General features: G+C 33.3%; 2 protein-coding genes across 4 annotated transcripts; both read left to right on the top strand.

Annotated features, from left to right (window-relative positions):
• Window positions 1–510: 510 nt before the first annotated feature.
• LOC117213355 (venom serine protease Bi-VSP) lies at window positions 511–5,905 on the top strand. Of its 3 annotated transcripts, none has more exons than XM_033458706.1 (7): window positions 511–989; window positions 1,469–1,554; window positions 3,736–4,020; window positions 4,528–4,830; window positions 4,948–5,049; window positions 5,121–5,272; window positions 5,600–5,905. In XM_033458706.1, exons 2-7 carry the CDS (start codon window positions 1,473–1,475, stop codon window positions 5,753–5,755), a joined length of 1,080 nt encoding a protein of 359 aa, XP_033314597.1. In that variant the 5' UTR covers window positions 511–989; window positions 1,469–1,472; the 3' UTR covers window positions 5,756–5,905. The 3 variants fall into 3 exon arrangements, with proteins under 3 accessions (XP_033314597.1, XP_033314598.1, XP_033314599.1); XM_033458707.1 differs by having other exon boundaries at window positions 511–672; XM_033458708.1 differs by having other exon boundaries at window positions 511–661.
• A 2,491-nt stretch (window positions 5,906–8,396) lies between these two features.
• On the top strand, window positions 8,397–11,862 carry LOC117213354 (inorganic pyrophosphatase). Its single transcript, XM_033458705.1, has 8 exons — window positions 8,397–8,637; window positions 9,481–9,716; window positions 10,176–10,262; window positions 10,337–10,400; window positions 10,471–10,533; window positions 10,612–10,825; window positions 10,910–11,019; window positions 11,275–11,862. Exons 1-8 carry the CDS (start codon window positions 8,445–8,447, stop codon window positions 11,304–11,306), a joined length of 999 nt encoding a protein of 332 aa, XP_033314596.1. The 5' UTR covers window positions 8,397–8,444; the 3' UTR covers window positions 11,307–11,862.
• Window positions 11,863–13,680: the final 1,818 nt, after the last annotated feature.

Here is a 13,680-nt window from a genome sequence, read left to right on the forward strand (position 1 = left end):
ATAAGGCAAGCAATTCTTAACCTTTCAAGTAATTTTTCCGAAAACACAGAAAGATAGAGAAATTAAAAAGACGCAGCACAAAAATAGAAAAGTAAGAAGATTTAAATTCAAACAGCATGATTAAAACTTATATTGATGATGTACAGAATATATTAAAGATCTATTACGTTTATATGGAATATAAAGATTCCCAGAATGGCAACGAAATATTCCTTTACGTTTTTAATGATTCGTATATCCCCAGCTTTCTGAAAACTAGCTATGCAAATGCGTCTAAAATAACGTGTTATGCGGCATAGGCTTTTCAATTTATGATATAAATAATCTGATTATCGTGAACTATAACTAAGAATGTTTTGATTAATGGCATCGTAAGATATCCTCGATTCCCCGAATGTGGCAACAAAGGAAATTCCATCGAAATATTCGTAAGAAAATACGGAGCATCCATGGTAGGGATATAATAAAGAGAAGGTTGAATGCCGAAGAAGGGATAACGAAATGAGAATCTCTCTCGAGTGCGTAAATACTATATACAAGGAGGTACCACATACTATTAGCGTATGATAGCGTCAGCGTGAAGTATCATTGTCGAAGCGTTACAAAATATTCGTAAAAGTGAGCATCGTTGACTGGCATCTCTCAGTTAGCCATCAAGTGTGTAAGTAGAATGTTCGTAAGATTTACCGTGATTGGTTTCTGATAATTTCGTGCTTACAGATCAATTACTTTTAAGTTCAATTAAAGTTGCACGTGCCACACGAGCAAGCAGTTTTTATCGTGCAAGTAACTTTTATGTGATGTGTTAAGTTTTTATTTCTGTTAGCACGTTAGTTTTATTTTATAAATTTTAGTACTGGGTTTATCGGCTTATAGTGTGCAACTAAATATACCGTATAATATACAATTGTAAGTGAAAGGACAAGGTGATGGTATAAATAGGTACTTGGAAGTCAGTACAATCGTATCTTTTTTCCAGGACTAGTCTAGTAAGTAGGAATCGAAACATAATAAGATTCGAAGTTATGTAGAGAATTTTGATATAAATCTCTGAATCTTCTTGTGTACGTATAGAAACGTGTTTTGATATTTACAAGTATCCAGATTTTTCTATTAAAAGTCATCTGAAATTATTGATTTCCCTATTTGTACTTCCTCTCTAAGTTCCTTGTAGTCATCTTACAAACTCAACAAAAATCAACGTTAATTTTACTAAGAGTACTATGCTGCTTTTTAGTAATTTGCACAAATGAAAGTTTCAGAGCGATGAATACGATCGTATTAAACTAAATAATTTTCAAAAGTGAAGTTACACTGAAACGTATATCGATGATATTTGTCATTTCTACGATCTGTTTCGCTTGATCGTGCTTCTTTTCTGATGTAAATTCAATTTATAATACGAACTAAGTTTCCTTTATTATTATTAGTCCTGCGTCTTTTTAATTCGTCACTTCTTTTATTTCAGAACAATGACGGGCTCCAAGATGCTGTTCGGATGTTTGGCGTTAATTGCTTTTCTGCATCCATTAGTTCACGTGGCGTCAGCTCAAGGTTTGTACTTCGAGTTGTCTTTTTCCATGCACTTCAAATTCCAATACGATCTGGTCACCTGGCCTTCGTACAATTTCGAAATTTTACCTGTTTGGTAATCGTCAATGAAAAAAGAAGTTATGCGTGACCTCAACACATTGAAACAATTTTTATGATTTTTTATTTGCCGGTTGGTCAGGAAGTTAATGGAAAAATTTCACTTAACTATTCGCGTTAATTTCTTCGGTTTAACTTTTGGGAAATGCTTCGTTAGCTTCGGGAATATTCCAATGATTCGTTTTACGTACAAAATAAGCATGATAAATATTACATCACGGTAATGAAAACTATTGGCGTAATACCTAAGATAAAGATGCAGAGACATTCTTAGAATTTCTAATGACACCTTTATAGATTTCTCGTTTAATATCGCTACTACATTTGAATCACTTTTACCTAACGGTATCACATAGTCTCGTTGGAAATTTGTCAAATTCCTTAAAATGATCACTGAAAATTTTCCTAAATTTCCAAGAATTTATTTATCACGAGGTAAAGAAAATGTGTATTAGAAAGATGAGATCGAAGGTTTACCATTTTTTCAATTATGGCGAACGCAATATGTAATCAATGAAAATTTTATATTTTCACGTTGAAAGTTTCTTCAGATAATTATTATCCAGATGATGACTAACTCTTACGAATTAATGCGTGTCTGTAGGATAATCCTGTAGACTTGATCCGCTTTTTATATCGAAAGTTGAGCAATCGGTGACGCGTTCTTATACACCGAACCGCGAAAAGCAAAATTTCATATGATCTCACCAATTTCGGATGTCAGTCAAATCAGTCAAATCAGTCAAATCAGTGAAATAATAAGTTCGCGTTAATATACACGTTCGATTTTTGAAAAGCTTGTTCAATTTAATAAGAGTCTTGGTAACAGGCTTATGTTCTTAGACCTAATTGGTTGTTTTCATTTACAAGTACCTCGTGTTAAAGTACTCATAAAATGACATTAAAATCAGAAAACTAATAACTGAAAGATTATCATTTTTCCTCTGTGGTAGTTTACATATAACATAATGCAACTAACATGTCACGATTAATGCAAAATAAATAAATTACTAATTTGGACATTTTTTTAGTAATTTGTATAATCGTGAAACGAATTGGACTTTTTAAAGGCAAATATTAAAGGAAACATGGAATTGATGCCAAATCTATCACAAATATTATTTATACTACTTATTTGCGCAGTTTGAAGCGAATCAAATTGATGAAGGTTTCTCTGTTACATGTTAATTTACATTTTAAAAGACATAACAGGCACGCTAATTAGTTTGCTTAAGATACTTTCGAGATACCAAGTTAGACGCGTTTCCATGAAATCATATCAATTTTACCATGATATTTTTCTATCAAGCATGCAATTATAACCGTATCGTTGATTAGTGCATACAATTATCCATGTACATTCGTCTTTCCGAGTACCGCGCTTCAATATTGCTAATTTCAAATTCGTTCGGGAATGTAGCCTGTATCTTGCACAGGAAATTGCGCAACGAAGTTTACACAAAGGCAAATACGTATCCTTCGCTGTAAGTTCTGAGAAACCATCCGATGATAACATTACTTCATGAGAATTAACATAAGCGTTTTGAGCGTGGCAAGAATGTTTATGATTATGTTATTCCGAGGTTTTAAGATTTAACGTGCATGTAAAAGTAACGACACAAGAGAACATTATGCAGAAATTCACATTTGTATAATCCTCGAAGCCTTTTATTTAATATCTAATGAAGTTAAATATAATTCAAAGATATTCCAAAAATGTACTACATGCTTATATGCCGATTTGCTATATGCTATATGATGATTTCATATTTTCTATTTTTGTATTGTCATCGTGCTAATAACTATGTCGTGCTAAACTTACGAAGACGAATGAAGTATCCGCAATGTAACTATATTGTTAATTCTAGGAGAAACACGTAATCCAATTGTATACGACGTGAACGAAATATCAACAGTAACGGTTAATATTATGTAAAATATATATATATATACACATTATTATTACAAATTTTATTTAACAAGTTAATCAGAAAAGACGAATTAACTCGTCACTCTATTGTCAATTTCTTAGTTATAATAATTTCTTTTTTTATAAATGTATCATTTTAAAATTGTTTGATCCAGAATGTACCACGCCGAACAATCAAACAGGCAAGTGTCTTGGCATCAGAGTATGTAAACCACTGCTGGAAATGCTGCAGGCACAGGGCCAAGCAGCTGCCGATTTTCTGAGGCGATCAGTGTGCAAATACGAGAATAATAATCCGATCGTTTGTTGTCCGAACGAACAAAGCAGGGGGGACAGAGGAATTTTGGTAGAAAACGAGTATGGGCCTTTGCGTCCACCACAATGTGGTTTTAGCAATGTCTCTCATACCAGGGTGGTCGGTGGTAAACCAGCTGAACTTGGTACGTTTTACGTCTTTCTTTCCAATTAATAATAAGCGATTTGTTACGAAGCATGAACTTTGAAGACACTAAACAGCACATCAATGTACATTTCAATTAGACTGAATAATAATGCTATGATTTTATCGGTAGTAACTCTACTTATTAACTTGAATTATTTCTTTCTTTTATTTCATGCTAGGAAGAATATCTTTTTGCTTGAAATAAAAAATTGATATAGGAGTAATAATATGGATAGAGATCAAAAACTATTAGGGCAGAAATTACAGGTTTGAACTTTATAGTTCAGTATAGTTCAAATAGAAATTATATAGAATTATTTAATAACTTGTATTCCACTGGAATAAAAATTTAATTTCTGTCTTTATCAAATCTCTATTTGAGAGTATTGGTACGTATGTACTTATCGTCTGCTGTATGATCGAATATCGAATAGGTAATAATAGTTGTTACTCATTATGTGAGAAAAAATTATGTATATTCACAACTATGACTATTGCGTTTTAGGCGCTTGGCCATGGATTGCTGCATTAGGTTTTCATTATCCCAGAAACCCAGTTCTTGAACCACTATGGAAGTGCGGAGGTTCCCTGATATCGTCTAGGCATGTTTTAACCGCAGCACATTGTGCAGAAATCAATGAATTGTACGTGGTTCGTATCGGTGACTTAAATCTAGTACGAAATGACGACGGAGCGCATCCTGTTCAAATAGAAATCGAATCTAAAATAATACATCCTGATTATATTTCCGGGGTAACCAAACATGATATCGCCATTCTTAAATTGGTGGAGCAGGTGCAATTTTCAGGTAAGTCTTCAAATATTGTTAAGTTGCTTATATTTATTAGCATAAAATATGTTGAATTCTTTCTTATACTTTTCCTCATTCGTTTCGCTCACTATCACTTATTGCCTTATTTTTCAGAGTACGTATATCCCATTTGTCTTCCCGTAGAGGATAACCTTCGAAATAACAACTTCGAGCGCTATTACCCCTTCATTGCTGGATGGGGATCAGTAGGACATCGTAAGTGATACCAATTCTCCAATAAAATGAAATAGTTCCCGTCTTAAATACCTTTCTCATTTGCTTTGCAGATGGACCCGGTAGTGATGATTTAATGGAAGTACAAGTGCCAGTGGTTAGCAACACCGAATGCAAGAACTCTTATGCCAGATTTGCTACTGCACATGTCACTGATAACGTATTATGCGCCGGATACACTCAGGGCGGAAAGGATGCTTGTCAAGTAATTAAATAACAGCTTTACCATAAATTATACAATGTCTGAAAACACGTCTATTCGAATCAACATCAAATTGACGTCTTAAACATTAAGAATAATAGATAAACACAATTTAATAGTTTTGCCCATTTCTCACACGTTATTATGGTATTTAATCTAATTCCTTCTAATCTTAGTTTTTTTCAAAATACATATAACATATACATTAAAAATTGGAATATTTCAATACATAAATTAATAATAGATTATTACTGTATATAAGTATAATTTCAATATATTTCGATTGAAATATTTCAGTAACCTTGATTAAAAATGTAACGACCGTTTCAGGGTGACAGCGGGGGACCACTGATGCTACCAAAGAAATTCACCTTCTATCAAATAGGTGTTGTGTCTTATGGCTTTAAGTGCGCCGCAGCTGGATATCCTGGCGTTTACACTAGGGTCACATCGTACCTTGACTTCATTCTCCAAGCGATGCAATAATACGATTATTAATGTTATATAAATATCATTTTTCGTATACGAAAAGTAAAGTTAGATTTTCTTATTGTGGAGATAAGAGACAGCTCAAATTTATATTGCTTTGTACGTCAAGAATTATAGCCTTGAAATGCATGTGATGTAACTTTGAAACGGCACTAATTTTTTACGCACGTCAAATCTGCACAACTTAGATATGTAAAGGTTGTTTTCGCATGTTCGCGGGGAGACACGATCTCGAAGAAGCGCGCCAACGGGAGTCGTAAATTCCCGTTACGATTTGCTAATCGACGCCGCGAATCGTTCGATCCCTTATTTCTTTTGGGATAATAGTGTAATATCGAAAAATAAGGATAGAAATTTTTTTCCGATTACTTACAATTTATTAATATTAAACTGAATATACAGATATAAATTGGACAGAGAACGATATTTATTTAACGGAACTAAATGCAATACTCGTATCTATATCAAATAACTTTACAGTTATTTGATCACTCTCGTCACAACGAATCTAACACATACACTCTCTCTCTCTAACAACTCTATCAATTCTCACGACTCTACTCTTCGACGACTCGAAACCTCTAACGACTCTACTCTTCGACAACTCGAAACCTCTAACGACTCTACTCTTCAACGACTCAATTAGCTCTGACTCTCGCAACACACTCGCTTTTCGACTCGCATACTCTGACCTCTCGGTCGTCCGCCCTTGAAACACGAAACCGTCCTTCTGCTCTAACGTTGTTTCTTGTTTTTCTCATATCTCTGTAAGAACTAGGTGACTTTAGTCACATAGGCGCTCTTAAATGTAAACGAAACCACAGAAGGACGACGTACACGGTTTTTTTTCTATTTTCAACCGATCTCTAATTCAAATCTATTCTACGATATTACAATAGGGGTAGTTAAATTGAAGATAACGCTGCCACTAACAGGTTATTATATGTTTTCACAATCCAACAACTTCGGTGTAACACAAAATGAATGTAACACTGTATAGTAAGTTATAAATCCCGTTTATTCTAACAACTTGTAAAGAAGATAGTTACGCTGGTGCGTATGTGTCTAGCGCACGGGACCATCGGATTTGTTGGTGATGATTTTGGCTAAGAGAGTGAGGGAAATAGGCTTCGTTGTTAATTGGTTAAACGAAGGCCGGTGGACTAGGAAGGGTCTTAGCCGCCCTCGATAGAAAGTGGTTAGTAGGAGGAAAGTTGCATCGTACGTTAGAAAAACTAACTTTCCCTTATCAAGCCGTAGTAGACAATGGTCTTTAGAAATGATTCGGAAAATAGATGTTTGTTCGGTTTGAAGAACCTCGACTAGGAAATTCCTGAGATTTATGGAGGGTACTTGAGACTATTTTTTTTTTTTTTATTTATTTGTTGAAATTACAATCAATTCTCGCGACTTGAGACTATTGAGGGTACGCAGTAAGTATCCGAAGACCAGGTCCAGGTAGAGTGTTACGCGACCTAACAAAGGTGATAAATGAACATTAATTAAATTTCTATTAATTTTGGTAATAATAAATCAACTTTTGCAAAGTTTCTATAAATTTTCTTTCTGATATATCAAGAGCCTGATTAAATATTCCACGTAGAACGTATACTTCTTATGTATGTACATACCAAATTTCGGAATAATCTAAAATACTTCATAAGATAGAGAGCTTCTGGAAGTTCGGACACAGGGAGCGCATAAAAGACAAGATAAGTCTCCCATCTTCCAAAACTATTTTTTATTCGTTAAAATCTCTCTGTATATTCAGGCAATCACGTGCAGCCTCAAAGTTTTTATCACTTTGCAGTTAAATATTCCCTTTCTGCATTTTTAATTAGATGTAAGAGAACTTTCCATTGAGGTAAAGGTATAGTGAGAGATTACACATACTTACAAAACACTTTAATTAATAAACCAAACTATGATGATAAATAAAAAAGTTTATACTGTTAAATCTGTTCGTATGTTAATGCATGTAGATACATGTGTACGTGACGTGCATTACTTTTGTATCGCCTTGAACGTTTCAATGTTCATAGGAAAACACTGTCATAGTTGATAAATCACTAAGTAGCTTTCGCAATAATAGAGAATGTAGACACGTATGTAAGACATGTATGTTTATAGATACAAAAATGTACAGACGAGGCTGCGGTAACATATTTTTCTGTATTACGATCACCCGCAACCGACCATTTTTTTGTCATTTTCAATGTTACCGACTGAGCGTAGAATAAGATTCTGACACTGGTGATAGTAGTAGGAATTAAAACTACATTTAAATAGATGATTAAGGGGCGGGATAATCAAAATATCATTGGACTAGGTGCGTTTGTACAGCTATCTATAACAATAAGTATTTTACGTTTAATGCATTAGAGATTATCTATGGACTATGACCATGAAAAATTCATTGATACTATTCACTACCGATTATCATTATATCTGATTCGCCGTTTGAAAGATCACAGATTGAAATTTCACATCTATTGTAGTCGATATTAATATCAATTTAGAGTGATATATAAGTAAAAAATATACCGCAATATTGTAAAACTTCTATTGAAATTGATCGCTACCATTCCATTGTCTTCGAGGTAAAAAAATATTTTAGTGATAATAGATTAGCAGAACTTTATCACAAAAGAAATCCTGCTACGTAATATAGACGTTAGATGTCAGGATGTCGTTGATAACGTCGCACGTGTTACGTTGCCGCAGTTTAAATAAACTTGCTACTTCGCTCAGATTAGCAGTGACCGGTACTGTTAGTAAGTCACGACTGTGTTCTCTGTTTGAAAAATACGTAAGGAAAATGTCATACACCACGATCGAAAGGGGTGCACCGAACAGCACTGATTACAGAATATATTTCAGTAAGTATGGAATAACATAACCTTAAAGCTAAACCGTGATCTTTCGACTGTCTCAACGACCGTTAATATGTCGTCATCGGATACTTCACTAAAATTTTTGAACATATCATCGTACGACCTCGTGTTCTTCATAACATGACTCTTATATTTTGTATCATTTTCAACTTGAATATTGAAACTGCATATTTTAACACACTGAGTGTGGAACACGTTTCTTCGAACGTGTGTACATAACATGTTACTTTTTCGTACGCATTTTTTTCATCTTAATGTATGAAAAAACCAATGTTTTTCTGAACGTATTTACATTCTTAGAGTAGGAGTTTCGTCATTTCAATAGGAACGAGTTCCGCGTAATATGAACGTGATATTTAGCTTTGGTGAAAGGATCGGATGCTTTCAGTGAGAGAAAAATATTCGGTTTCCTATTTGTCGCATATGTTTATAGTTCTTATTATTGAAGGTGATCCGTTTGAAGGTGATCCGTTTGAAGGTGATCCGTTTGAAGGTACCTCAAGTTTGAGGTTTGCGCGTTCGTCTTCATTTTTTTAATACGTGTTGCGCAAAAAATTGTACGCTTGTCTATGATTTTTATTTATTACGTTATTACGTATGACGTAATTCCTCTGTTAAAATTGGAAAATCAAGTCTATCATCTTTTAATATCAGTTTAAATTCCCCCAATACTCCCTAGCGCATTTTATTTATATATATCAGATCCTTGTTTCTAAACTTTAATTTTTTTTTACAGTATTTTTTTGAATACTTGCTCTTGTAAAAAGAAAATCAGATTTATGAAGAAATATATTTCTATATACAAGTTATGTGCTATATGTATTTTAGGAAATGATACTGGCCCAATTTCACCCATGCATGACATTCCACTTTATGCTGATGAAGCTAATAAAATAGTGAATATGGTTGTTGAGATACCAAGATGGACAAATGCAAAGATGGAGATCAATCTTAAAGAAGCATTAAATCCTATCAAGCAAGATGTTAAAAAGGGCAAATTGAGATACGTTGCCAACTGTTTTCCTCATCATGGATACATATGGAACTATGGGGCTTTACCACAGGTAGTTTAATCCTCTGATGAAACTATTATCAAAGTATTAGGTTATCAATATGAGGAATTAGAGTACAAAGAGATTTGTAATTACAATATGATAAAGATGATGCATTTCCCCTTCTGTGACATTCTCTAATGGTTATAAAATGATATCATCAATTTTATTAGCTCTAATCTGAAGTAAAATGAATGATGATTGCGTGGTGTAGACATATATACATTTTTCTATCCATGCACATTCACTCAAGTGTGTGAACAATGTCTTATCATAGCTTATGTAAACTCTTAGTCTGGGTTCAAGACCATATTATCTGTAGTGGTTATTGTACAATGCTCAATTTTTCTCTATTTAGTTTTATATATACTCTCTATTAACTTTTCTCTTTTATTTAAATATTTTGATAAATAAATTTGTAAGGCATTTTGCAATATAAAGTAGTCACAAGAAATAATGCTTTTTAAACAGACATGGGAAAATCCAGACGTCATGGATAAAGCTACTGAGTGTAAAGGAGATAATGATCCCATTGATGTCCTTGAAATAGGATATAGGGTAAGGAATTTTTCTCAAAAGTCAATTAATGAGAAATTTTACTTTGCACTTAATAAAATGCTTCTTGTCATTAGATTGCCAAAAGAGGAGAGATCTTGAAGGTAAAAATTTTGGGTTGTGTTGCTCTCATTGATGAAGGTGTGTAATATTGAATAAATAATTAAGAATTATTTTTTCAGATATGTTATCTTATTTTTACTAATTTTAGGTGAAACTGATTGGAAGATTATTGTTATCGATGTCAATGACCCCTTGGCAGATCAAATGAATGGTAAGATTAAGATTCTACAGCTGATGATTAGATTAATCATACTCTGATTTATTTAGCAATTTATGGTATTTTTTACAGATGTATCTGATATCGAAAAGCTTTATCCTGGTCTAATGAAAGCTACAATTGAATGGTTCAAAATTTATAAGATACCAGATGGTAAACCAGAGAATCAATTTGCATTTAATGGGGAGGCAAAACCAAGAGACTTTGCTTTGCATATAATAGATGAAGTAAATCAACATTGGCAGAATCTCATTAAACGAGAAGCTCCTGCAGGAGGAATTGTATGGTTTGTAAATTCCCCAAATATTTTATTCGAACAAAAATATTCATTTCAGACATTAAATTACACAAATAAAAACAATTTGCACAGCACTAATACAACCGTGATAGACAGTCCCTTCAAAATAACTCCAGAGGCTGCAGAAGAAATACTAGAGAAGGCTCCAGGAACATTGGAGGCTCAAGCAATAGATCCGATTGGTAAGTTACAAATATTCGTTTGTTTGTGTCAATTATTTAATTAACTTCAAATAACACGCAGCCTTGATTTATTTACAGTTAATAAATTTTACTTCATTGAACTACTACAACATAAATTATAAACACATTCAAGATATTAATTCTAAAAAAGTTTCGTTATTTACTTATTCTCTATATGTGTTGTTGATTGTTATATGTATTGTATACATTGATATTAAATGATTGCTATTAAAATATTTTGCTATTTGATTTCAGTCGATAAATGGCATTACGTGCATCTTAAGTGAGAGTAAAGGGGTATTCTCACATCAATACATCTGTTGATGCTTACATACACTTGCTTGTTTTTATGGCACATAATGGAATACCGCGTATTGCTCCCACACCATAAGTTTTAATACATTCGATAGTTATAGATAGTATTTAAATGCTATTGCATGTGCTTACAGTACCGAAACAAGTAACTTATATGCGCAGTCAAACATACATATATCTTATTATTTATTTTAATACGTTTGTAATTATCAAATTGGAAAGTATCTTATTATTTATCTTATTATTTATTTTAATACGTTTGTAATTATCAAATTGGAAAGTATGTGTACAAAGTTCCTTAAGTTCCTTATTTTTTGACCACGCATTGAAATATTCTTGTTACTGTACTGTACGTACACATAGATGTAATGGGCAGTAGGAATTAAATATACTCTTGTTAAAGGTTGTGACACGGCTTTCCATAGATATTCAGGAATAAGGTATTCTAAACCAATAAACTTATTTTTCACCCACAATTTGTTATATTACAGATCCAATGTGATACAATAAATTAGTTTGCGACTTAAATTTCATATTTTCTATGAAAGATCTTAAACCCTGTACACCTATTTCCTACTTCCGAAAATATAAAAAAAAAAAAAGAAAAGAAATGAACGAAGAGACTATATTGTGAAAATTTACATAATTACCTTGAAATCTATACTTAGATTAATAGATTTAAAAAATCGATGACTAATCAGCTGAGTTGGAATTAAATTACTGATATATCTAATAAAGGCACAAATGCTGTTAATTATAAAGAGAATCTTACTTATACTGTGTGATCGTGTCGAAGATGCGTGTTTAGTTACTACATTCCGCGATGAAGTAGTCTCTGAGGAGACATTTGAGTCTGTTTCGTAGTATACTAAACATATGAGCCGCGAGGAATATACATCGTTCTGCAGGACACACATCTCCGAACCGGGGAGACGAATTGGCCCTTTGGTACAATAAATTCCTAAGAGAAGCGAGATCTAACATCGAAGTGAGGAATCGAACCATCTCAAATATTAAAAGCAATTTTAAACCAAGTTAGTCAATAATACATACAGAATTTCACAATTTTAATATCTAAATCTCTTTAAACTTCTCTAAAGATAAAAAAAAAGATAAAAAATTTCATTAACATTTCATAGAGAAAAATGAATAGATATAGAATTGTACAATATTATAGTTCTTTGTTATAACTTCAATCTCTTATTCAAAAGTGTTGGTGTAAATGTAAAGAGTATGAAAGATGAGATGGGTAAATAAGCAAGCATATATTGTACTATGGTTATTGTAAACCAGGCCTTATTTCTTCATTGTGAGGGCAAAGTTAAATAAATATCAAAAAGAAATATTAATCAAGTAATATCGTAATCCCGAGATTCCGCTGTAGCAAATAGCGGTTAACGTAGCAAGACAGCCGGAAAGAAGGCAATATTTAACAAATATGTATAAAGTAGCGACCTCTTCGAGTTGGTTTAGTAACATCTCCCCCTTTGTATTTCCCGGTGATGCGATCTATTTTATAGAGATGTCTGCGCGACGTTGTCTTCCTGGTTTCTACTCTCACGGGAAGTGTCCGTGCACTTCCACCCGAGGAAAATAGCTCAGCAGCCAGGGAAGTGGGCGGGGGTTAAGATATAGTCCAGGTTGCACGGTAAGAAAATAGTAAGACAAATTGCCACGACAACTTTTCACTCGAAATACAGGCCTGCTTTTATGTCTCTAAGTACCTTCAAAGAAAGGATGAAACTTAACGAAATGATAGAAAGTACCTGCCACTTGTATCTCGCGTTACTAAAATCTTGAACGTAACTCCAGAAAGTATAGCCACCATAACGTAGATACACACCATTCTACTATTAACTTTCCTTTAAAAGCTCAATAATGGTAACGATTTAATTTTACGGCGTCGATTTTGAGGCGTTTCAGAAATTCGTCGCGCGATTTCACTCAATTGACAAATAATTTAACTGTTGTTCTCCGATAGGTTGTCCATCTCGACTTTTCATTCCCACCCTTCCGATTCCTTCCCGCCATTTTTTGTATCAGTTCGAACGACAGATGTAATAATCGATGTCAATCATCGTCAAATCTAATTCCTTCCACAAATTGTTTATAACATATAATTTCAAGCATTAATCTAGAAAGTAATGGAAGTAACTAGATTCATTTATAGCCGGATCATTTATTACGGAACTTTTAATTCCACAATTTTGAAAACGAAAAAGATGTTTCCATCTTCAGATCATTTTTAGGTAATACGTACATATTCTTTTCTCGCCCTATTACATCTCCATTTCCAAATAATACAACAAAACCCCTAAGGATTTTAGCGAATATCGGTTCGACTCC

The sequence above is a fragment of the Bombus bifarius genome, unplaced genomic scaffold (genome assembly GCF_011952205.1).
Source record: "Bombus bifarius isolate JDL3187 unplaced genomic scaffold, Bbif_JDL3187 scf7180000008751, whole genome shotgun sequence".
NCBI classification, from domain to species: domain Eukaryota; kingdom Metazoa; phylum Arthropoda; class Insecta; order Hymenoptera; family Apidae; genus Bombus; species Bombus bifarius.

Coding starts and splice junctions, on each gene's coding strand:
- LOC117213355 (XM_033458706.1), top strand. CDS start 1,473: ATGACGGGCTCCAAGATGCTGTTCGGATGTTTGGCGTTAATTGCTTTT. Junction 1,555..3,735: donor TCACGTGGCGTCAGCTCAAG/GTTTGTACTTCG, acceptor TGTTTGATCCAG/AATGTACCACGCCGAACAAT. Junction 5,050..5,120: donor ATGGGGATCAGTAGGACATC/GTAAGTGATACC, acceptor TTTGCTTTGCAG/ATGGACCCGGTAGTGATGAT.
- LOC117213354 (XM_033458705.1), top strand. CDS start 8,445: ATGTCGTTGATAACGTCGCACGTGTTACGTTGCCGCAGTTTAAATAAA. Junction 10,401..10,470: donor TGTTGCTCTCATTGATGAAG/GTGTGTAATATT, acceptor TACTAATTTTAG/GTGAAACTGATTGGAAGATT. Junction 11,020..11,274: donor TCAAGCAATAGATCCGATTG/GTAAGTTACAAA, acceptor ATTTGATTTCAG/TCGATAAATGGCATTACGTG.